The following is a 27,998-nucleotide window of genomic DNA, read 5'->3' as shown; positions in this document are numbered from 1 at the left end:
ATAATAAGACGTGCTGAACATTAAAGTTTGTTCAGAAAATTTATCCGTGCTCGCCCAACAAGCCGAGGGTCACGGGAAAACGGGAAAAGCCACATCAATATTATTTAAAAAAATTTTGTCGGCTGGATCACCCCACAGAAATGGGTTGGCAACATGTATTTCTGCCATAAAAAACTTCTTAGCGAAAAATCATCCGCCTGACTGCCGGGACTGAAGGTCCCGTCCCTCCAATTTGAAGGAAAAATTAAAAAGTAGCAGAACGCAAATTGGAAGTGCAGATCGGTCTTTTTATTGTTGTCGCTTCGAACAAATTCCATGCCATTTAGAGCAATCATTTAGAATATAGATTACAATTTAATTTCACTGTTTGAAAGGCCGATTCCGATAAACCGCGTGAAAAGAAGAATATAAACCAACTAAATTAAAAAAAAAATAACAACACTCACATACGCTTATTTTTGATAACTGTATTTATTATTCCTATTTTTTTAATTATTATACTATTAATAAATTTCACATCTCTCAAAGATATCCTAATATATGATTTTTTTTTAATTCGATGTCTTTCTGACTATTGTGTCACCTCTCTGCTGACTCATATGTAAGTCGTTTCCTTTTCACTATTTTTTGAACCTTTAGCCGCTAATTGATTTCTGTCACTGTGATAACGTTCAACATCGATAAAATTGAATAGTGTATGTGCTAAAGTGCCTGGTTTCTCGCCATTTCTTTCAGCTGGTGTATAAAGATTGCGATTCACTGCCTCCACTGGTTGTGATGCCGCAGATTGTTTCATTAAGCTTTCAGACACTTCTTCTGTTTCAGTTGTTGGCTGCACCACTTTCGTATGCCACACATAATCTTTTTTAGTATTTTGCACATCCGACAACTTTAGCTCCAATTTTGCAGTGCTTATATAAATTTTCGGTTCTTCATATTTGAAATCTGCGGGCGTCGGTGGCGGTGTAGCAGGTACTGCTGTCTGATATGTGGCTACATCGGCGGACATTTTTGTTGTGTTGTTTTTGTTTTTAAATAGTTTTAGTGTATGCAAAGTTTTAAATTTACAAAAATATTTTTTACCGAAGAAATATTTGATCTGTTAATTTAAAAAAAATCACTCGCGTTTATCTGTTAAAATTTCCGTACGCTCGCAATCACAGCAAGCTCCTCGAAGTTTCTTTTGTGACTAATTGAGTCAGTGGCTTATGCGTGCTCTTGGAAGCGCTAAATATGAGTCGTTATTGTTGCTGTTTTATGAAGTTCTGCATTTGGGCGTCACCGTCAACGCGTTGGTATGTTCGTTATTGTTGTTGTATATGTTTATTATTATTATTTTTTTTAAGTGTTTGTCATTGCGGTCGACGTCGTTTTCGTATGCAAACTGCCTCAACGTTATTGTTGTTGTTTTTTTTAATTTTATTTCACATTATTTTGTATGCTATTTAGTATTCTAAAGTGAGTTATCTTGAAGTGTTTGTTAATCATACATATGGTGTGGTGACGGAATTGTTAAGTAACCCAAACTGCTGGGATACTTTTGAAACCTATCCATTTTATATTTATCAAATATGACAGATTCAGAACTCAAGCTCTCGCGGTAGTATTACATGTAGAGTTTAAGATTTCATCTTGAAATTCTCGCCCGTGCTCGAAAAGAGATCGTCAGCTCTATATTGTAACAAATTTAGGGAAATTCCGCTTATTTGAAACCTTCTGCTAACGTTCGAACCTCTAAACTGTTGAATAAATCACTCCAATGTTCAGTATTGCACACTGGGCTTTATTTAGATTACTTTGGGAGTAGTACTTCACAATTATACTTCAGAACCAATAGCATGCTTAAATCAAAACTGATCCTGATTACTCAGCTTGCGCTGCTTTTATACTCTCCATTGGTTCGTCCGCATATTTCTCCAAAGGTCTAGACGTTTCACCTTCTAGAACTCTTGTAGCTCATGCTTGGTTAGCTATATACGTCTATATTTGTAGTTTATAGCCATATGCGTGTGTATGCGTGAGTAACTTCTTTGCCTGAAGTTGTGACCCATCACATGTGTGTGTGTGTGAGATATATCTTCGTCGCCTTCTACATAAATGTTGCTAGTTTTAACGTGGACATGTATATAAGAGTGGCTGCTTCATGTTTATATTGTTGCGTGATCATTTACTAACGGCCTAGTGATGTCAACATTCGTCACAATATAATACTGGCAATGCAGCGACTGAACTGAATGTCGAGAAGCTCGCGTGCTTTACTAGTATTAGGAAATTCGTGAATCTCGTTAGATGCTGATACTCACGAGAACTCTCTTTTTGAACAAATTCGAGAAATCGTAAGCTTTACTTTGAATAAGCTCTTAGAAGGAGTTGTTTTGACACTCGCTAGCTCTGAATTTTAATTGGGTTTCGAATCGTGACTAAGTTTTGGTGTTAAGTTTCGTTATTAAATTCGGTTAAGCGACAAACCGGTTTCGACACCGTCGTATCTTCAGTACTATTTGTCGTTCGATTTGTGACTTGCCAGCAACTTGCATAGGGATCACCGTTATAAAAGATCTCGTCCATAACTATGAGAGCGTGATTGCTCACTATCGGCAACACATTCCTTGAAACAGTATTACATCAGAAGACTATCTGACTCAGGAGGCTTTGCGCAGAAGGGCAATATGTATAGAAAATAAAGAATAGGCCGTTAGGAGGCCCCAAGAGACTTTGTTCTTCCAAAACTTAGTTCACTTACAAAGCATTAAAAAATCTTTGAAGTGTCTTTATGTCACTCTACTTCTTTCTCTAGCTCTTTTGTCTGCCTCACTACTATTTTCCTCCTTTTAATTTTATCACCTCTATCTCTTGCTCTACATCTTTCTACCTCAAAAACAAACGAGTCGAACGCTATACGCGAAGTTGTGACCCATCACTTTGCCTTACTTCAAACATGAGTAGTTAAAAATGTATGCGGCAACAAAAAAAAACAACATTTTTGCACGTTGAAAAGTTACGAATCCACTTGAAGCAGAGATTTTATTAAATGCTTTTTAATAGAATTTACACATGCTCAACGTCAGCTTCAGCACAGTAAGCAAAAGGTAGCGCTTTCAGCGCACATTGAAGATAAAAAATAAAACCACAGCAAGCCTAATTGATATCAACAAAAAGCCATAAGTAACAACAACACATAAATACAACTACCAAAGAAAAAGTATAATAAAAACCAGGCATGCTTAACGAACGAAACGATATCATTTCGTTACGATAATCAACGCTAATAAACGAAACGAAGTCACTTTGTTTCGTTTATTAACGTTAAGATCGTCAAATTAACGTTAATTTGACGTTCTTAACGTTAATAAACGAAACGAAGTGACTTCGTTTCGTTTATTAGCGTTGATTATCGTAACGAAATGATATCGTTTCGTTCGTTAAGCATGCCTGATAAAAACTAATACAAAGCGCGATATATCACCGAGGAGATTTAGACCGAGCATCTCTTCCAATTTGCGTCTTGCAACATCTTGTCTTGTCTACATGTTTTATGCCGACCCCGAACTTCATCTGCGAGCAGCATTTCGTAGCAGTGTTTATCAAACCACTGCCACGGGGGGCGGGCCCTGCTTAGAAAATTTATTTCTAATTGATAAATCTTTTTTCTAAAGATTTCAATGTGGGTTTTCCTGGGCCTCGAACTCAGAACCTTCGGTGTGGTAGGCGGACACGCTACCCACTATCACACCGCGACAGCCGCCACTAAAGAAAAAGAATCTACTATAAATGCAACCACAAATGAAGCGAAACAACAAAACAAATAGCAATAAGCACGGTGCAAAATTTTAAATAAGGTGTAAGAAACAGATAATAATAAAAAATACAAAGCCACTTGAGCTGCCAACTTTATCTCACGATTTGCGTTTTGAAGTGCAATGATTATTGCTTTACTATATATGCCGTAGTGTTTTGTATAATGGATTTATGGACAGATATATGTACATTAGGGTGGTCCGTATTTTATGATTCTCTGCACTTCAACATTCAGAAGCAGACAGGGAAATTGCTACCTTTTAAATAGCAAGACCGTTATTGCGACGAAAGTAGTTAATTCAGCTAAGGGTTTTGATACTCGATTCCTAAGAATATCATTATGAAAGTATAAAAAAAAAATACCAGGCGCGATTTACTTCCGAGGAGGTTTATGCCCAGGTTTCTTTCTTTTTGAAAAAACGTTTTTCCAAATTGGAATTAGACCCAGGACCCTCCGTGCGGTAGGTAGAGCACGGCATTATAAAAGTATAGAGTATGATATCGGATCAGCATAGAGTCTATATGTGACCTGGAATCATGAAACGACCCTATTGTGCGAAAACAAGTTTTCGAGAAAAACGCGTTTAAAGTTTTTGTTTAACTTGAATCTGTGTAGCGGCTGGCCGTTGTGAACGAATTTTGTAATTAAAATTTAATTTAATTCCCGATAAGCTACAAGCTTGAAACTTGGAATATAGTTCAGAACCCGATGACAATGCAATAATAAGAAAAAAACTCCGATAGGTGGCGCATGGAGCGAAATATTTCAAAAAATCGTGTTTGTGGTACGATTTGGCTTTAAATGCGATTTGTGAAAAAACTAAGAAAGATAGAAAAGTGCGGTTTGTTCCATTGGAAAGAGCGTTAAATTTCCTATAGGACTCACTCAAAAAGTGAAGAACGATATTTTCGCACAATAGGCTCGTTTCATGATTCCAGGTCACATATGTCTCTGAAAGGCTTCAGTAGTGTTGAATGTTATGTTAAACTAATTCTTCTATAACATATTGAACATTAAAAACATCGTTTAAAACACTAAACATTTTTTTATGAACACCCTAATGCATATGTGTACAATAAGGTGGTTGTGATGTATCAAATTAAACTTTTTCCCAGTTTCACTACTTCAAATTGAATACCAAAGTAAATCTTATACCCATAATCGTACTTCATATGTATATCGCCTTAAGAAACGGCACTAGTTCTATTTCTGTCACTTCGCAGTGCTTTCAACTAACACTTTTAATATTGTGATGTCCTACGAAACGGCAATTACCCCCTTTCGGAGAAATTTAGCAAGCGTTCTTAACTTGTTTAGTCGTAGGTGGTCCTTAGAGAGATTGCTGTAGTCGATTGATTAATTTCAATACATGCGGTTCAGACTTAAGAGCTGTAAGTTTGGCTACCAACTGTTCCGGTGTGCATCCAACTAGCTAATTGCGAAGTCGTCATTAAACCCATGGTGCGAAACAATCCGCTTTGCGTAGTCTCCCATATGTGCGATACCAATTAACATTCTTCAACCTGTGTAAAAATTATTACGTGATATCTGACCTTGCTACTACTCTTGCAAGGGGTGGAACTGGAAAACATCGTTTTTATGCTTTATAAGAACCACCCTAGTGTACATATAGATTTAATGTGTAAAATTCGGCAGTAATTTGTAATCAAATGCTAAAGTAGTTGAGTGGGTTTCAGTTGCTTGAATGAGAGTGAGAGTAAAATTGTTTTTCATTTTCTCAAAGCAACTTTTTTGTAGATGCTTCAATTTTTATCGATGCCATTGCCTACCTAACTATGGAAATTCCATCCACATGAAAATCAAACCATCACTAACCAACATATAAAAGTATATATTCTCTGTTAATATTTACTTCACTTCATCTGTTGCAAATATTATCGCAGAGTCAACTTCGTTTTGTGACTCATTTTTTTCCTTTATTATATTTTTTTTATTTAAATGCCTAATGAGTTCTGACAGATTCTTAGTATCGGCTTGTGTTGCTCTTATTAGTTTTGTTTTATTTTGTTCTTTCTACTTACTTCGTATCTCTTATGCTCACAAAATTTGTTGTATGTATGTTTATATGCTCTGAATAATAAAAAGTAATCATTAATATATTAATAACAATAACAACTTTTGATTAATTGTTCAGTGAACTTGAATGCTACACTTGTACGTTGAGTCATATAAGTTTTGCAGAAACCTCATATGATATTTATATATATGGGTGGCAAAATATTTACATAAATGGCGTATTTACTTAGTCAATAAAATATGCTTGTACATTAGGTTGGATCATGGATATCAAGTCATGATTACAAGCTATGCGGATAGTTTATATAAAGAATATAAAGTAACAAAATATTGATAGCTGAAATTACTGAAATAGGTTGGTAGATATATATTGTAACGAATTTAGGGAAATTCCGCTTATTTGAAACCTTCTGCCAACGTTCGAATAGCTAAATTGTCGTATAAGTAACTCCAATTTTCAGTAATGCAAAATGGTCTTTAGTAGACTACTTTGAGATTACTTCACAATAACACTTATACTTCACAACTAGTTGCGTGTTTAAATCAAACTGATTAGTAATGCCTCAGCTTACGCTGCTTTTATACTCTCTCTTGCCTCGCCTGCATATTTCTACTAAGGTCTAGACGTTTCTAACTTCGCGAATCACATGGTCGAGAATGAATGTTCCCCAGCAAACATCAATAAAACAGTTAGGGTTCTTCCCATATAATCAAAAGGCCGACGTCTCAACGTACTCGAAAACATGGAAATCTACAAACAGAAAACATTCGATGGTAGAATAATAAACGAACAGATAAACACAATTTCTGACACAATATTCGAACATTTAAAACTTGTTTCCCAGAAACAAAGTAATCACACAGGTACAATAGACAAACACACAACAACAAATAAACACAAAACAATTAACACACCAAAACAACAAGCCCACAAAGAAGGTCAGACGACTAAAATCACGGATTTTTACCTACCCCAGTCAGCCACACAAATCGATTAGTAAACCACCCTCTGTTCTGAATGAACACACAGCACATACATATAACTAAATATACACAAGCATCAATTTTGACAATACCTGCTCATGTACCTACGAACTATAAATATAGGACAAACGACAACAACAGATCAGCACGAAAATCGACACTGATGATGGCACAACGCCGAAACCGGTTTGGCTCAAAACCAAATTTGACAAGGGATGACGGAAAATCGTTCCAATATACACCTTCTAGAATAGTTGTATCTCCTACTTGGTAATTTCTATATACATGTATATTTGTAGTTTATGTTTATCTTATAGCCAAATGAGGGTGTGTGCGTGAGTGCTACTTCGGCTGATGATTACACGTGTTTGTGAGTATCTCTTCGTTGCCTTGCATGTATGTGTGTAAATGATGATTGATTTGTTTACGTACACAAGAGTGGCAGTTTGCTTTATTGTTGTTGTGTCTCTGCTAACAGTTTAGTGAGGCCAAAATTTGCCACAATATATATTTTTCAAAACTCTATCGTCTCCATGGAAATTTCTTAACTTTGACCCCTGTACAACATCTCTTAACACTCATATATTTATTACATTGAAATTACTTTTTAAAGGGATGAGACTTGAAAAAATCATTTGATTGATAAAGACCTCACTAATGTATATATACATATATATATATTCGGGTGCGGCTGTGACTTTGGGGCATCACTGACTTTACCCTTTTCGACACCAGTTCAGACAAAAATTTTTTTTGATAATATAAAAATTTCGGTTTATGTTAAGTTATTATTGAAATACGAACCCACACTTCTCCGATTATCGATGTTGTCATACCGACTCTACCAAAGCCACGTCTTATTGCTGTAAGATTTTTTTTTTTTTTAAATTGCCGCGACGTATTTTTTTATTTTCGCACGGAACATACTTTGGTTTGTTCTTTATGTACACGCTTCTGCATTGTGCTATTTTAAGAAGCACAATAAGTAATCATGAGTGTTCGTTGTTGGTGCTAAGCGGGGCAGCTTAATGTATGAAAACATTTTTATACTCAGCTGAGCAGAGCTCACAGAATATATTAACTTTATTCGCATAACGGTAATCCGTAACAGCATAAACTAATCGAGATAGATATTAAATAGAAGAAAATGAAAAAGTTCTGCAGGGCGAAATCAAAAGCCCATAACGGTAATCCGTAACGGCATAAACTAATCGAGATAGATATTAAGTGGAAGAAAATGAAAAAGTTCTGCAGGGCGAAATCAAAAGCCCTTGGAATCTTGGCAGGAATACTCTACGTAAATAAATTAGCGGTACCCGACAGATGATGTTCTGGGTCACCCTGGTCCACATTTTCGTCGATATCTCGAAACCGCCTTCGCATATACAACTAAGGGCCACACCCTTTTAAAACACTCATTAATACCTTAAATGTGATACCCATATCGTACAAACGCATTCTAGAGTCACCCCTGGTCCAGCTTTATGGCGATATCACGAAAAGGCGTCCACCTATAGAACTAAGGCCCACTCCCTTTTAAAATACTCATTAACACCTTTCATTTGATTCCCATATCGTACAAACACATTCTAGAGTCACCCCTGGTCCACCTTTATGGCGATATCTCGAAAAGGCGTCGACCTATAGAACTAAGGCCCACTCCTTTTAAAAATACTCATTAACACCTTTTATTTGATTCCCATATCGTGCAAACAAATTCTAGAGTCACCCCTGGTCCACCTTTATGGCGATATCACGAAAAATCGTCCACCTATAGAACTAAGGCCCACTCCCTTTTAAAATACTCATTAACACCTTTCATTTGATTCCCATATCGTACAAACACATTCTAGAGTCACCCCTGGTCCACCTTTATGGAGATATCTCGAAAAGGCGTCGACTTATAGAACTAAGTCCCACTACCTCTAAAATACTCATTAACGCCTTTCATTTGATTTCCATATCGAACAAGCACATTCCAGAGTCATCCATGGTCCACCTTTATGGCGATATCCGGAAATGGCCTCCACCTATAGAACTATGGCCCACTCCCTTTTAAAATACTGTAACGAATTTACTGTAACTCCGCTTATTTTCAACTTGCTTCTTACGTTCGTATCACTAAACTGTTGAATAAATATTGAATAATGGAAAAATGGCCTTTATTAAAGTACTTCACAATAACACTTATACTTTGCAACTAGCTTGCTTAACAACCAAACTGATTGATAGTTCAAATGAAACTCTACTATTGCCCACCAGACCGCGTGCTTAATCAATAACTGCTTGATAGCTCAAATCAAACTGAATTCCAGCGCCTCTACATTTGCTGCCTTTTATACTCTCTGATTTCAACGTTCGCATCTTCTAGGCGCTTCCAGAATCCACTAGTTGCCATCAGCTCTCAAACTTCTCAGCTGTAACTACAATTGCACGATTTTATAGCTTCTCTTATTGCATACTTTCAGGAGTATCTCAGATGTGTGCATGTGTTTGTGCATTGATTCTCCGCTGCTCGTATACGTACATGGTACATATGAATAGACGCAATTATTGTTTCGTTTAAAAAAAATAAATGTAAGGCGCGATAACCTCCGAAGAGATCTAAGGCCGAGCTTCTCTTCCAATTTGCGTCGTGCTCCTCTTGATTTTCCCTACATGTTTTATGCCGACTTCGAACGGCATCTGCAAGGCAGATGAGTTTTCACTGAGAGCTTTTCATGGCAGAAGTACACCCGGAGCGCTTGCCAAACACTGCCGAGGGGCGACCCCGCTTAGGGAATTGTAATTTAAAAACCTTATTTCTAAAATTTTGATGTTGCTTTGCCCGTGGTGCGAACCCAGGGCATACGGTGTGGTAGGCGGAGCACGCTACCATCACACCACGGTGGCCGCCATCACACCACCTTTCCGCCGGTGAGGGTTGAATAGCAGTACCAAATCTCCCTCCCGGAAACCTTCCGAATTATTTTCCTTGTCGTACCTGTGTTTCATCTTACTACTCATTATCCTGGATCGTTCTCTCGCACTCTGTTGCTTGGCCAATGAACTACTTCGTAGAGCTTGCGCTTGACGGATTGGCTTCGCATAATCAGTATCGTTCCCACGTTTCACAACAGTAGTGCGCTCCGGCTTGAAACTACCCTCGCATTCTTTCTCGGAAGTTCGTTGCTTCGTTTTCCTGCGTCTTTTAGGTTTTGTTAATGCTAGTGTTTCTCTCGCAGGTACTTTTGATTTTGCTTTATTTGGCCCATTCGACCTATTAACCTTTGCCTTTGACTTGCGTGGTTTTTGTCGAGTCTTCTCCACCAGTACTCGATTACTACTGGATCCTTTCTGCAAACTGAAGTTAAGTGGTATATCCTGGTTCTTATAACGCATCACCCTTTTCTGCATATCGATCTTGATGTCATGGTCAACCAAGAAGTCCACTCCCAATATGACTTCATCAACGATCTCCGCCACAACGAATTTGTGTAAAACCATGACCTTCCCAATTAAGACTTCACATATAACTTCTCCCTGAACTTGGTTATACTCGCCAGTGACCGTACGCAACCTTGCTCCAGGTAACAGTTTTACTCTCCTCTTGACCAAGTCAGATCGGATCAAGGAATGAGATGCGCCCGTATCTACAGTCAGTACACGTTCTTTGCACAGATATCACAGGGCATTCAATAGCTGGATCTAGCTCTCCATCTCTACCTCTTGCTCGCTCTTGCTGATCTCCTCCAGCTTTGCGTTTACGGCCACCCACATTGTTGGAACTATTAGGACCAAGATCGCAATGACGTGAAATGTGACCGGACTTCCCGCATTTAAAGCATTTGATAACTTTTTCACTCCGCTTTTGCGATCCTTTCAGCGCGTCCAATATTGCGTCTACCCACTCTGGCCTTTCTACTTCCACACGGCGTGCTTTGTATGCGGGCTTACTCAAAAGCGACGCTGTTTCTTGAGTCAGTGCATGCGATACCATTTCAGCAAATGTTAGTTTTGGATTCGCATATGTAGCCCGCTTCGTTTCCACATCTCGTATGCCACTAATATTCGTAACAATACTCTTTAATACCTTCCATTTGGTACCCATGTCTTACAACCACATTCCAGGGTTACCCTAGGTTCATTTTCCTACATGGTGATTTTCCCTTATTTTGTCTCCAGCTGAGTATGTAATGTTCGGTTACACCCGAACTTAGCCTTCCTTACTTGTAGTAGCTTTTGTACTCAGCTGAGCAGAGCTCACAGAGTATATTAATTTTATTCGCATAACGGTACCCCGTAACGGCATTAACTAATCGAGATAGATATAGACTTCTATATATCAAAATGATCTGGGTGAAAAAGGAAATTCATGTAGCCATGTCCTTCCGTCTGTCCGTAAACACGATAACTTTAGTAAATTTTGAGGTATCTTAATGAAATTTGGTATGTAAGTTCCTGGGCACTCATCTCAGGGCGCTATTTAAAATGAACGTAATCGGACTATAACCATGCCCACTTTTTCGATATCGAAGATTTCGAAAAACCGAAAAAGTTAGATAATTTATTACCAAATACGGATAAATCGATGCAACTTGATAGGTGGGTTGACCTTACGACGCAGAATAGAAAATTAGTAAAATTTTGGACAATGGGCGTGGCACCGCCCACTTTTAAAAGAAGATAATTTAAAAGTTTTGCAAGCTGTAATTTGGCAGCTGAGTATGTAATGTTCGGTTACACCCGAACTTAGCTTTCCTTACTTTTTTAATATTTAATTTATTAAATATTTTGGAAAGAATTGAAACAACGTGGTATCAAAACAACAACTGTTTATGTTATACCGTGTAAATATCTTCAAAACCTTTTCTCTCAAGAATGGCATTCGAAGCCCCGCACTCCTACGATGATCGTTCTGTTGACAAAACCACGACTTGTTGTTATACGAACAGAATGACGAAACATAAATTTTTATAGCTGAAGCTGAACAGATTGTTTCCAAAGGCCCGTATAATCAAACAAAAAATTATAGTGGTCACCTTCTTAAATTTCAAAAACTTTCGAGCCCTTTCGCGTGCGCCCAATGCATTTAACAGGTATTAATATCAAATAATATACTTGAATGATCTCATAGCTTTACTACGCACACTTCTTAAATAACATAAGCTTTCTTGTACGGCACTTAAAAATTATCAGTTGTTAGCCAAAAATCGATTAAATTAACAATTCCAAATCTTTTTCGTATTTTGCTATTGGCAAATATTTATTTTGGGGCTCGACTGACAAATATTTTGCTTTTATTATGCTTTGATTTCATGGCAACGAATAGTAGATAGAAAATTTTAAACAACATTGTCTGTGCTATGCATTTTCGTCACACAATGCCTCATCCCCCACTTTTAATAGGTGTATGCATTGCCTTCTCTTGTCAACGAAGAAACATAAACAAACTTGGCACCGGCCTTTCGGAAATGTCAAAGTTCTAAAATCAATTTAGTGTCCTTGCAAATTGTATTTATCTTCTTTCTAAGTAAACAAAAAGTTATTTTTCTTTTATTATGGATTGCTCCTGCAAGTGCACCTTAATTACATATCAATCACAAAAATCACGCCTTTTCTATGTAGCGTACAAATGAAGTCACTCAAGCCAACATTTCAAACTTGAGTCATTTGAAATGGGTTGTAAAATATTTACATATTACATAATATAAAGTGCATGCTTACGCCCATGTAAATCTCCATACCAACTTGAAATGTTAAATATAAAAATTAATAAAAATATACTAGGTGTGATAATTATGTTTTTGGAATGGCATGGATATGTGTTGCAAGGGTAAAATATGAATATAAGAAAGTTATTATCAATAAAAAATATAAATATGTAATTGGCGCGATTTAGCTCCGGGGAGATATACGATGAGCTTCTCTTCCAAGGGTGGGACGAGACCTACACTCATGTTTTACGCCGACTCCGAAACACAGGGCAGACGAATTTTAACTGAGAAGTTTTTAATGCCAGAAACACGCTCGAATTGTTTGCCAAACCGCTGGCTGACCCCGATCACCGCGGTTAAGGGGCGAACACCACACCACGGTGGCCGCCAATCAAATTATTTATAATACAACAAAGAAGTTGTTGTCGTCAATTTAATCAAAGCGAGTTTAGTGCCGAGTTTCAATTTGGAGGATTTAGCAACCATTCTCCTCGCAATCAGAACCTTTTCCAGTTTAAGTTCAGAAAACTACAATTCACATTCAAATATTTACAATTCAAGTTCAGAATTCCCATTTTATGTTCAGAGAATTGCCATTAAGTTCCAAAATTTCAATTTAAATTTACCATTCAAGTTCTGAAACTTTCTGAGCTTACATTGTTTTCGATATCAATTGTACACTCTTTAGATTGGACCTTCACGGTTTGTACCTACTGCTAGATGTATCTTTCCCAGCACGTCCTTTAAGAAATCGTATGATAAGTAGTCTGGATACTAAGAACCTTTAATTCTTTACCGAGCATGATGTATCAGCGGCAATAACTAAGTGCGGTTTGCAGAATCATCTATCCGAAGGCATGCGCACGTCCGACTTTATTTTGCACCTCTTCGCCTCCGTCGTTACCCGCCGCTTTGTTACTCCGTCATCTTACAATGAGGAGAAGTGCTCCATCCATAGCTTGAGCATGTTGTTGAGGTCTTTTTGACCGGCCAGTTAAACCTAACCTAACCTCCGTTCCATGATCTCTTTGATTAATTTTTCATACTTGCATGTGACTAAACTTTTCGCAAAAAGGTTAGAGAACATTTGAAATGTTATAACCGTTGGACGAGTTATTTCGTTACCTTAAGCAGTATGGACGATCGGGATATGACATTGCAAGCCTGGTATATATGCTCTTCTTCTTGCGATGATAAAATTCTGTAGTATTGAAAAAAAATTTATAGTACTCTTGTATATCGCTCATTTGCTGCAACGTCGTCATAACTCAAAAAACATGACTTTTGAGTTAATAACATATAAACGTACCCAATACCATGATCTATGTTGTATAAAAAAAATCTCCGTCACCAGTCAAAATTTTAGCACGTGGTATAAAAATGAAAGTTGCCTTTATATGCTCATCATATGGCAGTTAAAATCTTTGAATGGCTCTCCTGAAAAATTGTGTTTTTTGAGTTATGACGACGTTGCAGCAAATGAGCGATATGTACTCTTGTTTGAACATTCTCAATAAATGTTCCTCCTTTTGAAAGTAGTAAGCATATTTAAATACATACATATTTGTGGGTGTATGCTTTGCAATAACGTTGAGGACTCTCGGTCATAATGTACTCACATATAAGCATATATTTTTATTCAATTGAAATGTATAAATACAAAAAATGAAATATATTTAAAAAGACGATGATGAGAAATAGAAAAACAAGAACTATCATGGACTTATGCATTTCAAATACATCTATACAATTACACATACACATATGTATAAAGTGCATCTCATAACTATAGCGCACATTTTTCCTTAGAAAACTAGCTGCTGGGACATTTTTGGAATACCCAATAAAATCAAAATTAAAAAGTGGAAAAGTACTGCCGCGTATCCTCTTTCATTTCACTGATTTCATTCAACTGATTTTTCGAATTACTCTCTTCCATTAATGCTACCGTCAAACAAAAATTAAAAGAGTGCCCTTATTGGGTATATAAAATCGTTTCATAACTATAGCAGATTTGAGGAATTGTCTAAGATTCGAGTTTTTTCATTGACATCTTCAATTTATTAGATTTCCATTTTGTGGAATACATTTTAAAATTCTATTATCCATAGAATTTACTAAATTTGAAAGTAAATTATCGCCCAGTTGCTCCCATTTATCCACAATGCCACACTTCAGTTCGCTTGTGGAGCTATATTGTTCGTTTTTGTATATCGGTCGGGTAAAGAAGCTGGCCAATCCAAAACATGAACTCTGTTTTCAGAAAAAACATTTTTTTGTCTCGCCACCGACATGTGTGGGTGCATGGTCCAGCTGAAAAGTCCACCGTTTTTCACTGTTTGCTCGTAAAAAGGAAAGAAGACTACTTTGCAATACATTTACGTAATGTGAACCCTTCATTTTTGAGCTCATAAGCTGCAGCTTTAGTAAGGCATTGCCTGTAAATGCTCCCCAAACCATCACCGACCTACCTTCAAATGTTTCTTTGAAAAAATTTGGGGCTCCTTTGCCAAATCTCTCCAATATTCTCTATTTCCGTTCGGGTCATCTATGTTCCATTTTTTCTCATCTGAAAATATAATTTCAAACAAAGGGCGAGACATAAATCTATTTTCATATGTTTCTTGGCGAACTCAATGCGAGCATTTTTATGTCGCTCTGTTAAAAAAGGAGCAATCTTCAATTCTGGGCAGCAAATTATTGGAGAACTATCCATTTTGTTGATTTGCTTACGCTTGTTCTCATGAATGTCGCCAATTTTGAACAGCTCAGCGTGGCGTTGTTGGCGTTTGCTTTGCAGCTATTTTTCGGCTTTCGCGATCCGAAAGCTTTCATTTTGGACCCCCAAATATTTTCTTATCGTATTCCGCTGTATTTAATAAAAAGTTGCTAACAACTTTGTGACTCAGAACAATTTTTTTGCAATTTCACAAATTTTTAAATTTTGTTCCTTTTTGTTCCAAAATTGCGCCTCTTTCGGTTTCAGCTAATTTTGTTCAACGTGGCATTTTTATTACCGTTAGCTTAGATTTACACGCACAAAAAGGAAAAAAGTTCGTTAAGAAGCTACTTTTCCCTTAGAGAGTAATTTTTGAACTGAAACTGATTTTATAAGCACAATCTAGGAAGTGTTTTGCTTTTTTATAATGGTAAATTCAATGGAGGAGAGATATTCGAAACATTTTCAGGTCAAATTAGTGAGGATGAACTTTTCCATATTTTAATTTTTATTTCTAAGAGCATCGAAAAAACTTCGCACCAGTTAGTTTTATCAAGAAAAATGTGTGCTATAATTATGAGATGCAGTATATATATTGCACAGTTCCTTTCATTTAGTCTTCAAAAGCATTATCAGTATAATAAATTTGTATTATTATTTTCTATTTATTTATATTTTTTGTACTCTGCATCAATTTCTTACAATATCCAACAACAAATGTACCCAGATCAGCATCCAAAAGAAAAAAATCCCCGCCTTAGTGGAGCGATGAACTTTCGGCGCTAAGAGCAAAAGTTCGTAAGCTATACAACGAATGCTTCTTAACTAAGATATGGCAACCATACTATGAAGCACTCAAGAAATACAAGAAAGCAATAAGAATAGCCAAGGTCGAGTATTGGCAATCTTTCTGCTCGATTAACAAGAGCCGTGTGTCGTGCAGGCTCAGCAAGATTCTGTCCAAGGAACAGCACAATGATCACTTCGTGATAACACAGGATGGGGTGTAGACGGAATCTGCTGAGGAACACTCATTTCCCTGACTGCGGTAGCCCCACATCTTAACGCGGTACGCATAGTCCGCTGTTTTCCTCGTACAAGGTGCTGGACTCGGTCATTAACAGGGAAAGGGCAAGATTCGCTTTAATTTAATAAATTAATAGTTTATCCCCCTTCAAATCGCCGGGCCTTGACGGCATCACTCCGATGATGCTCCAGAAACTCGTTGAGCCTATTATTCCTTGGCTGTAAAGAATGTATCGAACGAGCATCGCTCTAGCATATATTCCTCAAAGCTGGAGACGGTTTAAAGTCATTGTCTTATCTAAAGCAGACAGAAGATCATATGAATACGCTAAATACTACAGACCAATTAGCCTTACCTACTTCATACTTAAGGTTCTAGAAAGTCTTCTACGGATTTATATGGCACAACAGGCGTACATGAAGGGTAGGTATACAGAAACCACCCTACATAAGCTCATAGGTACCAAAGATTGATGCCTAAACTACAAAGAATACACTCTGCCTGCCTTTTCAGATATAGAGGGAGCCTTTAACAATATAGAAATCTGCGCGATTACCACCGCCTTAGACAGGGCTGCTGTAAACAGCCTTGCCTGCCAATGGACGAAATCAATGCTAGTGAATAGGGCAGTACATGCCAACATAGGTTCGTTTACAACTACCCGTCTTGTGGGCAGTGGAACTCCCGAGGATGGAGTTCTCTCAACGCTTCTGTGGGTGGTAGCGCTGACCGAGATTGTACTGAGTAAAAAATATTAAGCTTCGTACAGGGAGCAATATCTGCTAACACATCAAAGTTGTAACTCTCCCAATATTGTACAACTTGATCAAAGACTCCTTATGAATGCTTAACTTTTATGTGTAAATAAAAAATCACTCAGGCATGAAAGACTATAAGTACGTTCAGCGAAAATACCGTAGATACTCTCTATAATCTGCGCAGCTATGGTAGTAGTCTAAAAATGTATTTCTTTTTATACTTATTTAAAAAAACTACATTGCAATTATGAAAATGTATACCGTTACCAGGGCTGAACAAAAATTTTTATACTGAAGTGCACATCACAATACATATGTATACAAAATTGTATGTACACTGCAACTTTTTGAAATTGAAAAAAATATAATAAAATAAAAATAAAAGTTATTTTAAATGTTTGAAGAATTTTGATGGTAAAATTTTTCTTAGTGCCACAATATTTTTGAAAAATCTGTTGGTGTCCAATTTGTTAGTGTAAATTTGAATATCATATGGAAGTGCGTTGGCTTCATATGGAAGTGCTTTTTCTTTGCACTTTCATATGAAATTCAGGCCCTTTCATATGAATCGAATTTATATGTAAGGGCAACATTTTCTTTTTTATATTCAAAGTGTGAATTTGTATCTGTGCCTATTCTTCAGGGCAAAACAAAGACATACATAACTGCTATAAGTGTATAGGGGTGGAGCAGCTCTGATCATTACAATAAATTTTTTTTTAACCACCCTAATGCAAATTAATATATTTATACGTTCTTTTAAAAGCGCGTTGGTGGCGTCAGTTGCCATATAAATATAATCAAGTACATTATCTCCATTGCCTACATATATGTACATAAATTATTTAAATATAATGTTGGAAGTGTGGCATTTTTTGATTTTTTGCTTTTTATACCTTCCATGAAAATGAAATGGTATATTAATCTCAAAATTGTCAGTCCTTAACGAAGAAGAGATAGACCGACCAATAAGTACACCGAAATGATCAGGATGACGAGCTGAGTTGATTTAGCTATGCCTGTTTGTTGGTTTGAACGCTAAATAGTCCCTCATTTTTGGAAACATCTTCATGAAATTGTGGTGAGCGGGTATATTTGGGTGTCCGATTAAACATTTGTCGTATTCGACCGAATCGAACTACTATAGCATAGAGAGGTTTTCTCAATCCCTTCCTCAGTTTAACAGCTAGGATCTTGAAATTTCACAAGATGCTTATACATATACAATATGTCATTCGTTATTGTTTGAAAAAATCGTCAAGATCGGTCAAATATATAATATATACTCTGGAGCTAAGGGACTCGAGACCTTAGAGCTAACAAGAAACAGCAAATTGGTATCTTTTGACATAAAAGATTTATACCCATCTATACCACTATCGGAGACTTTGGACATAGTTAGCTCAACAATAGTTCATAACACAAAAAAAAAACAAAGTGAAAAGTATGCAAATCACAAAATACGCTAAGAACCACTTTACGTCAAAACTATTTTCAATTCAACAATAAAATATATAGACAAACAAACGGTCTTGGAATGGGAAGCCCCACATCAGCAATTCTTATGGAAGTGTTCATGCAAAATCTGGAAGAAAAGTACATACAGGAGTTGAAGTCCAAATTAGGCGTGTCATTTTATGCTAGATACGTGGATGACATAATATGCGTTTTAACTACTAATAACGAAGAGCTTGTACTGGAGTACCTCAACAAGCAGCACGGAAATATAAAATTTACAATGGAAACCAAAAAAGACGGAGGAATCAACTATCTAGACCTCACGATAAATATTGATAAAGAAGCCAAAAGATTTAACTATGACATAAATAGGAAGTCAACGGCAACCGACACAATAATACACAATACCTCAAATCACCCTCAACAGCATAAAAATGCAGCATTAAGGCACTTGGTACGTAGACTTGAAAGAACACCTCTTACACAAGAGGCATATAAGAGAGAACTTGAGGTCATATATAATATCGCTGCAAACAACGGATATAAAAAAGCACTAGTAGATAAGCTCAGAAGGACAAATGGAGAACCAAAAAGAAATAATGAAAAGGAAAATAATAGCTGGATGACTATGACATATACTGGAAAAGCAACATATAAATGGGCAAACTTCTTTAAAAAATACAACATTAACACAGCATTCAAAACATCGAACAACCTAGGGCGAAAACTAAGAACTAACATTAACTCAGAGAATCCGTTTAGCAGCCACAGCGTATACAAGTTTACCTGCGGATGCCAGCATAGTTGCATAGGACAAACAGGACGGCAAATAAGAACGAGGTTCAGAGAACATATTAGATATTACAACAAAAAAATACGGAATCCAAACATTATACCCGAGTCTAACTTCGCGAATCACATGGTCGAGAATGAATGTTCCCCAGCAAACATCAATAAAACAGTTAGGGTTCTTCACATACAAGAAAAGGGCCGACGCCTCAACGTACTCGAAAAAATGGAAATCTACAAACAGAAAACAGTCGACGGTAGAATAATAAACGAACAGATAAACACAATTTCTGACTCAATATTCGAGCCTTTAAAACTTGTTTATAGGAAACAACTTAATCACACAGGTACAACAGACAAACACACAACAACAAATAAACACAAAAAAATTAACACACCAAAACAAAAAACCGACAAAGAAGGTCAAACGACTAAAATCACAGATTTCTACCTACTCCAGTCAGCCACACAAATCGATTAGTAAACCACCCTCGGTTCTGAATGAACACACAGCACATACACATAACTAAATATACACAAGCATCAATTTGACAATACCTGCTCATATACCTACGAACTATAAATACAAGACAAAGGACAAGAGATCAGAACGAAAATCGACACTGATGATGGCACAACGCCGAAACCGGTTTGCCTCAAAACCAAATTTGACAAGGGATGACGGAAAATCGTTCCAATATACATCATTTATCCACCCTGTCGGAAAATCAAGCAAACAAGATAAGTCAATATATATCCCATACGACGAATTGTTCAGATTTTATGAATTTTTACACATTACTGTTCAGCTTCACTTATGAAAGTTATGAGGTTCCAAATTTGATAAAAATTGTCACTGCTATTTTTCTGTGCGCTGCTGTATATGCCGAATATAAGAGCTTTATGCGGTATACTATTTCTTAAGTATTATGAGAGCTTTTGTAAGCTTTACGCATAAAGGCGAGTTTGTGCGGAGCTACGAGTTCTTTGCGAAACCATTTGTTAACTTTAAAAAGCAAATGGTGAAAAAATTAATAGATTGCAGCTAATTATATTTTCCTAAGTCTATATTTTTTAGTTTTAATTTAGTTTATGAAATTCTTAAAAAATATTTTACTAAAACAAACCTAATTTGCTAATTTTTTATTTAAATATTTCCTTCTCTTTCACAGAAACAACCCATCCGAATGAGACGAAAGCGCCGCTCTTCCCCAAGGATCTCTTTACAAAAGAGCAGCTGGAAAATGGTGCTGTTATATGTCACATAGTTGGCGTTATATATATGTTTGTAGCGCTCGCAATTGTGTGCGATGAATTTTTCGTGCCTTCCCTGGATGTGATCATCGAAAAGTTGGACATCACGGACGATGTAGCCGGTGCCACGTTTATGGCAGCCGGCGGTAGCGCACCCGAACTATTTACCAGTGTCATTGGTGTATTCATCTCGTTCGATGATGTTGGCATTGGTACAATTGTTGGTTCGGCTGTATTTAATATACTCTTCGTTATCGGTATGTGTGCGTTATTCTCCAAAACCGTATTATCGTTGACATGGTGGCCACTATTTCGAGATTGCTCCTTCTATAGTCTCAGTTTGATGGTGCTTATTTACTTTTTTCGTGATAATTTCATCTATTGGTGGGAGGCGCTCATACTATTTAGCATCTATATAGCGTATGTGGCCTTCATGAAGTGGAATGTGCAGGTGGAACGTTTTGTCAAGAGGCTGATAACAAAAAATAAGGTGACTCGCGTCAGAAGTACAGATCAGCTTATGCCAGCAGTAAGTAGTTGGGAAGTTTTTTGCAAAAAGATGAAAAGAAAATTAAGAACAAAATTTAAATTAAAAAAAAAAAATTTTTTATAAAATATTTTATTTGATTCACAATTTTGTGAATACAACAAAAGTAACAAATACACAGTAAATTTGATACTAACACAGTGTTACGCGTATTATTACAAAAAAAAAGAAAAAAAAAACAAGTAAAAACAAATGACTAAACCGTAAAAATACACTGTTTGTGTTTTAACAGTATTTTTTGCATATTTTTTTTATATGTCTTGTAGAATTAAACAATTTTTATAATTTATAATTTAATTTTTATAATTTAAAATTGCTTCAAATAAATGTTTTCATACATTAAAAAAAACCAATACGGGCAATCCCCGATTAAATCATATAAATAATTTTTAGTTTTGTAAATTTGGCTTATATTATAAAATTAATTTTTGTTATCATTTTAGCCAGAATTAAATATTTGCGCACAAATTCGTAAGCCGTTTACATCAAAATTTGTTAGTATGAAAATTGCTAGATATATTTAAAGAAAACTCTAATTTTCTGTTCATAGTAACGTGCACTTTTATTTTAAATTTATTATTTATTTTTTGTTTTTATATTGCACCGCACTCAAAGCTGCATGTTTTTGAAAATTTGTATTTTTTTAAATTTATGCGCTTAATGCACAAACATTACAAATTCATAGTAGTTTTATGAGAAAAAAAATTGCACATAAATAGTTTTCATGTTAAACAAGTATTAGCTCCAAATTTTTAAAAAATTCACTACAAACCCTAGGTAAAATTCATTTCACATTTTTTTTTCTTCTTCAAGTTAGAAAGTCATTTTCGTTCAGCGTAAGAAAAACATAATTATTTTCCAATATATTTATTTTTAGTCTTTTTCCCTTTCCTGTAATGGAAACTAGAAAAATTTTGAACCAATGAGGTGCTTTAGCGCAAGGAAAACTGCACTATTATGATCCAACGTTTCGCTTAACTTCTTACCTTCATCAGGGGTAATAATTTATTAAACTCATAACGCACAATCAAGAAATAAATATAATTAAACCAATATCAATGGTACTACCAATGGTAGCACGTGTCATCCGCACCTCTTTGGTAAACAAAATTTGAGTAATTACCATCACAAAAAAGTACAATTCGTACTTTTTTTCCATCAAAGGGCCTTGGCCTTTACAGGTATGATAACATTGTACAACATCTATTTTGCAACAAAGTACAATCTGGTAATTTTCTGAAAGGCGAAAACGCACAGGAACACTTTCTAAACAGATTTTTAAAACTTTACCAACGACTCCTTGTTACACCCTGATCTTTAAGAGCAAATTAGAAATTCCTCTGACGTTTTGGGCAATAAGTATGTTCAACGAAAACTTTAAATATACAAACTTATAAACAATAATAATCAATTCCAATTTGGTAAATAAAAGTGTATGAAATTTAACGATGGCATCTTTTATTCCGCTTTTTGCAGTCTGCTAAGATGTTGAGACTGTGGTATTGAAAAAAAGGTCAAGGCTAGGAAGTCATTTAAACTTTACAGTGCCCAATACAATAACCCACCCAATGTAATTATCTACTCGTCTACCTATATCTCAAGTGTATGCCTTTTTTGCCCTCCAATTCTTTTTAGAGCTGCTTTGCCCACTAACAAACTTCTGATGTTGTAATTTGCGGTATTATTAGCTCTTAGTTTATCTAGTTTTCCTCCAGAATTTCTATTGCTTTGGTCCCAAATTATCAAAAACGATCCAATTAGATTGGCATGGCTATATGTAATGATCAGGGCTGTACAACATTTTTTATATTGAAGTACAAATCACAATACATATACAAAATTATATGTACACTGAAACTTTTTTAAATTGAGAATATATATATATATTAGGGCGGATCAAATTGTATGGGGAAAATGGGGGAAAAAAACTTCAGGTGCGCATCTAGTTTCTGAATCTATAGGTCATACTGAGTAATATTGTCAATGGGACCATAGGTCTGAATTGAATTGCGAGCCTCCCTAATTTCATATCCCATCCTAATTCGAATTTGATAATTATTTTCATCTATTTTATGTGTGACAGCCGCTATTTGGATTGGGATATAAAACTTTCTAACAAAATTAGGGAGGCTCGAAATTCATTTCAGACCTATGGTCCCATGGACAATATTACTCAGTATGACCCAGTACTCAGTATGACCCATTTGACCCACCCTATTATATATATATTAAATGTTTAAAGAATTTTGATGGTCTCCTCAATGAATAAATCTTAAATTTAAATATTTTTTTTGTAATTTTGTATATTTCAAATAACTTTAATATCGTTTTACTCGTATATGAAGCAAAAAAACAAAGTGTTTTTTTATTACTTCTATGTGGTTTTGTTTGTACCAAACTTAACTTCTTCAGGGAGCCGACTGTACGAACAGCGTAGTAAAAAATGAAAACTTTTTTTTCGACATCTTTAAGCATGTGTCTTGCCAAAGTCCAGCATTCGTTTACATATACTCGTTCTATATGTGTGTTTCTTCTTATCTTTCATGGAAGTGAACCGGAGGCCGAACTATTCTAAAAAAAAAAATAACATATGATGGAATTTCCTTAAAATTTTGTATACGGGTACGTCCTTGCCCAGCTAATTATTTGAAAAACTATTTCGATTAAACGCATTCAGGGGAAAAAGGAAGAGGAGAGCGAGATAAGTAGAGAGGAGGCGAGGGAGACGTAAGAAGGTGGAAATGGAGATAAAACTACAGAAAGTGCGAGGGAAAGATATGATGGAGAGGTAGCCAAAGAATGAACGGAGATGAAGACAAATAAGGAGAGGTTGAGAAATAGGGAAGGAAAAGGGGAGTAGAAGAAAAAAATCGGTAAAGCAAAATGGACGGGAGAAGGGATCAAACATTCAGAGGAGGAGGAACGGGCAAGAAAACGCAACAATTTTTTTTTTTTCAGAAGCCTCAATATGACCAATACAACTCTTGGCTGGGAGAGTAGATACATCACATGGAGGAATAATTTAATGCAAGAGAACGTCTTAGCTATATATCTAGATCTTGTTTAAAAAATTGATTACAAATCTAAAAACTGCATTGGCGTTAGTTCCATATAATTTTGTAGACGTTAATAAAAAGGAGGAAATTCAAGTTTGTAGGTCAAGTGAAGCAAGTATTCAATGTTTGGTATAGAGATTCCATATACATATGAGGAATTGAGAAAGGTAGAGGGTAAAGAGTGGGAGTGGAAGAGGGAGTAATAATGAAACTGGGAGTGTGAGAACGAGCCGCAACGGGTCTAGGAGTAGAACTGGGAATAGTAATGGGAGTAGGAATAGGACTGCAAATGGAAGTAGGGTTGAGATTGAGAATGAGAGAGAAGATGGGAGTTAGAGTGGGAGTTGGAGTGGGTGTGAGTGTGGTAGTTGATGGGGATGGGGGGAACGGGGTAGGAAATAAGGGTTGGACAAGAAAAAAAGGAAGATAAAATAGAAGTGAACAGGAGAAGCGAGGTCCTCATTTAAAATGTAGGCAAACCAATTTTCTGCTAGAACCAAGACTGGCAAATACTTTAGTTTTATATATAAATTTCCGAATTCTCGGATAGTGTGTTTTTAAACATTTTTCAATAAAATTGCAATATACAAATTTTTGTATACCGTTCCTTAAACGTTACCAAACGCCTATTATCAAAAGCATAGCAAAAAAAAATATTGTGAACAACATAGCCTTAAAATCATTTTTCTCATATGATATACTTGAACTTCCAGAAGATACTTTGTAACTAGCTTGATGAGAATAACTAATGGTATATATGTAGGGTTACGTAATTGTTTCCAAAGTCAGATAATTGCTGTAAAAAATTTTTCTAGTTGCATTTACAGCAAAATCGTGACTGTTTACAAAACAATTTTTAGGTGTTGCACTAACACAAACATGCATTTACATACAAACACACACAAACGAAAGTATTGCCAACGCTCTTACCAAAAACAGTAGCGCACGCTGTGAGCAGGCCAAATGATGAAGCACATAATGAGCAAAATATACAACAAAAGAATAGACAGTTAGACAGAAAGAGGTCGAATAGTCAGTGGTAGTTACAACAACAACAAAAAGGACGAAACGCGCATATAACGACTTCATACAATTTTCAAAAAGCATCGAGAGCAATTAAAACTCAATTATTTTATGTGGAAAATTATATGAAGAAAAATATAAGAAGACGTAGTATATGGAGCACGTATTATGCAATTTTCAAGAAAATGTTGCACGCTTACTACTTGCTTTGTTGAAACTATGTGCATTAACCTAGGTCGATTTGTATGGACGAAAGTTAACCGATATCGCGCCATCGATTTTTCGATAGGATTTGGGTCCGGGAAAAAAAGTTCCACTACGCATACCCAAAAAAAAAATTTTCGAGCCTGCGAAAAAAAAATGGCGAAAGGCCAAAAATATTTTTTGTTTTTTTTTTTTCAAAAAACTGTTGTTGTAAAAACGTTGGCGATAACAGTTTTTTGAAAAAAAAAATTTAAAATATTTGTTAGGTTTTGGGGAGTGTTTTGGTCGATAAATTGACCCTTTCGCCATTTTTTTATTCGCAGGCTCGAAAATTATTTTTTTGGGTATGCGTAGTGGAACTTTTTTTCCTGAGCCCAAATCCTATCCAAAAATTGATGGTGCGATATCGGTTAATAAATCGACCCAGTCTAATGTGCATATAGATATGCATGTAAGTGGCTATATGTGCGTATGTACGTGGACATAAAGTTTTACTTAATTTGAGTTTGACGAATTGTTTGAGTGTTGCATTTCGCTAAGGTTTCAAAGTTTTTGTAATTTTGTTTTTTAGTTTTAATTTTTGATGCGCAAAGTATGTAATTGCAATTTCCAAGTTGCTGTTGCAGTAATTACTTCAATATACATGTATATGCATGTGTGTGAATGTATTTATATAAAAGAGTACGTGGACATGCACGGCGCCTATAAATAGGCAATGCATTTTAGCGTGAGGGCATCACCACTTTCGCTGCCAAGTTAGCATAGTAGTTAACTCAAGTTGTAATTGTGTGTGTGTGGCGTAGCGTGAAGCTTTCAAGTTTTCCATTAGAGAGAAAAATATTAAAATTATGAAACAATAACAGAAGACTCTTATCGTTTCCAGTGACTTTGAATAAGTTTTAATGAGGAAAAATATGATACTAATTAAAAATGTGTACCATTTAAGTTTTTGTATAAAATTTTTAAGAGCAATTATAACTTCAATATTTCAATCGAACGATTCATTTTTCATGTATAGCAGTCTAAGGAAAAATTGTATGATTTTACTATGCTCTTGCAAATTTTCACGCCACTTCATAACTCCTTTTTATACTCAGCTGAGCAGAGCTCACAGAGTATATTAATTTTATTCGCATAACGGTAATCCGTAACGACATAAACTAATCGAGATAGATATAGACTTCTATATATCAAAATGATCTGGGCGAAAAAAAAAATTAATTTAGCCATGTCCGTCCGTCCGTCCGTAAACACGATAAAAAAAATGTGAGGCGCAATAACCTCCGAAGAGATTTTAGGCCGAGCTTCTCTTCCAATTTGCGTCGTGCTCCTTTTTTTTAATTTTTGCTACAAATTCGCGGGACGGGACCTACTTGTTTTATGCCGACTCCGAACCGCATCTGCGAGGCAGATGAGTTTTCACTGTGAGAGCTTTTCATGGCAGAAATACACTCGGAGTGCTTGCTAAACACAGGCGAGGGGCGACCCCGCATAGAAAAAATGTCTTCTAATTGAAAAACCTTATTTCTAAAATTTTGGTGTTCCTTTGCCCGGGGTTTGAACCCAGGTCTTTCGGTGCGGTAGGTGGAGCACGCTACCATCACACGACGGTGGTGGCGTAAACACGATAACTTGAGTATGTACGTTCCTGGGCACTAACCACGCCCACTTTTTCGATATCGAAAATTTCGAAAAACCGAAAAAGTGCGATAATTCATTACCAAAGACGGATAAAGCGATGAAACTTGGTGGGTGGGTTGACCTTATAACGCAGAATATAAAATTATTAAAATTTTGGACAATGGGCGTGGCACCGCCCACTTTTAAAAGAAGGTAATTTAAAAGATTTTCAAGCTGTAATTTGGCAGTCGTTGAATATATCATAATGAAATTTGGCAGGAACGTTACTCCTATTACTATATGTGTTCTAAATAATAATTAGCAAAATCGGATGACGAACACGCCCAATTTAAAAAAAAAAATTTTAAAGTCAAATTTTAACAAAAAATCTTTACAGTATATAAGTAAATTATGTCAACATTCAACTCCAGTAATGATATGGTGCAACAAAATACAAAAATAAAAGAAAATTTCAAAATTGGCGTGGCTCCGCCCTTTTTCATTTAATTTGTCTAGAATACTTTTAATGCCGTAAGTCGAAAAAAATCCTTATGAAATTTTATAATGGCATAGCTTCTATGCCGGTAACTGTTTTCTGTGAAAATGGGTGAAATCGGTTGAAGGCAGGCCCAGTTTTTATACACAGTCGACCATCTGTCCTCCCTCTTGGCTGTTAACACGATAACTTGAGCAAAAATCGATATATCTTTACTAAACTTAGTTCACGTTCTTATCTGAACTCACTTTATCTTGGTGTTAAAAATGGGCGAAATCCGACTATGACCAAGCCCACTTTTTCGATATCGAAAATTTCGAAAAAGGAAAAAAAATGTCATAATTCTACACCAAATATGAAGAAAGGGATGAAACATGGTGATTGGATTGGCTTTTTGACGAAAAATATAACTTTAGAAAAAACTTTGTAAAATGGGTGTGACACCTACCATATTAAGTCTGTGTGCGAGTTGACCTAAATTTCTACCTAAATAGAGAAAAAACCTAAATCACTGGAAACTGTCGGTAAGGC

The 27,998-nt window shown here is 36.0% G+C and overlaps 1 protein-coding gene across 22 annotated transcripts in view; it reads left to right on the top strand.

Moving 5' to 3' along the window:
* The window catches only part of Nckx30C (solute carrier family 24 member Nckx30C), an 849,440-nt gene that overhangs the window by 504,469 nt on the left and 316,973 nt on the right, over positions 1 to 27,998 (top strand). For 20 of the 22 annotated variants that reach the window (XR_010949321.1, XM_067764396.1, XM_067764400.1 and 17 more), the window contains one exon: positions 20,440 to 21,050. Coding sequence is in view for 21 of the 22 variants with exons in the window: in XM_067764396.1 (XP_067620497.1) it covers positions 20,440 to 21,050 (611 nt within the window). In the remaining variant the exon portion in view is untranslated. The remainder of the gene's footprint in view (positions 1 to 20,439; positions 21,051 to 27,998) is intronic. The other 2 variants (XM_067764408.1, XM_067764405.1) reach the window with 1 other exon arrangement.

This window comes from Eurosta solidaginis, chromosome 2 (genome assembly GCF_040869045.1).
Source record: "Eurosta solidaginis isolate ZX-2024a chromosome 2, ASM4086904v1, whole genome shotgun sequence".
Taxonomy (NCBI): Eukaryota; Metazoa; Arthropoda; class Insecta; order Diptera; family Tephritidae; genus Eurosta; species Eurosta solidaginis.
The sequence above is the reverse complement of the archived record's forward strand: the minus strand, read 5'-3'. Positions and strand labels throughout refer to the sequence as shown.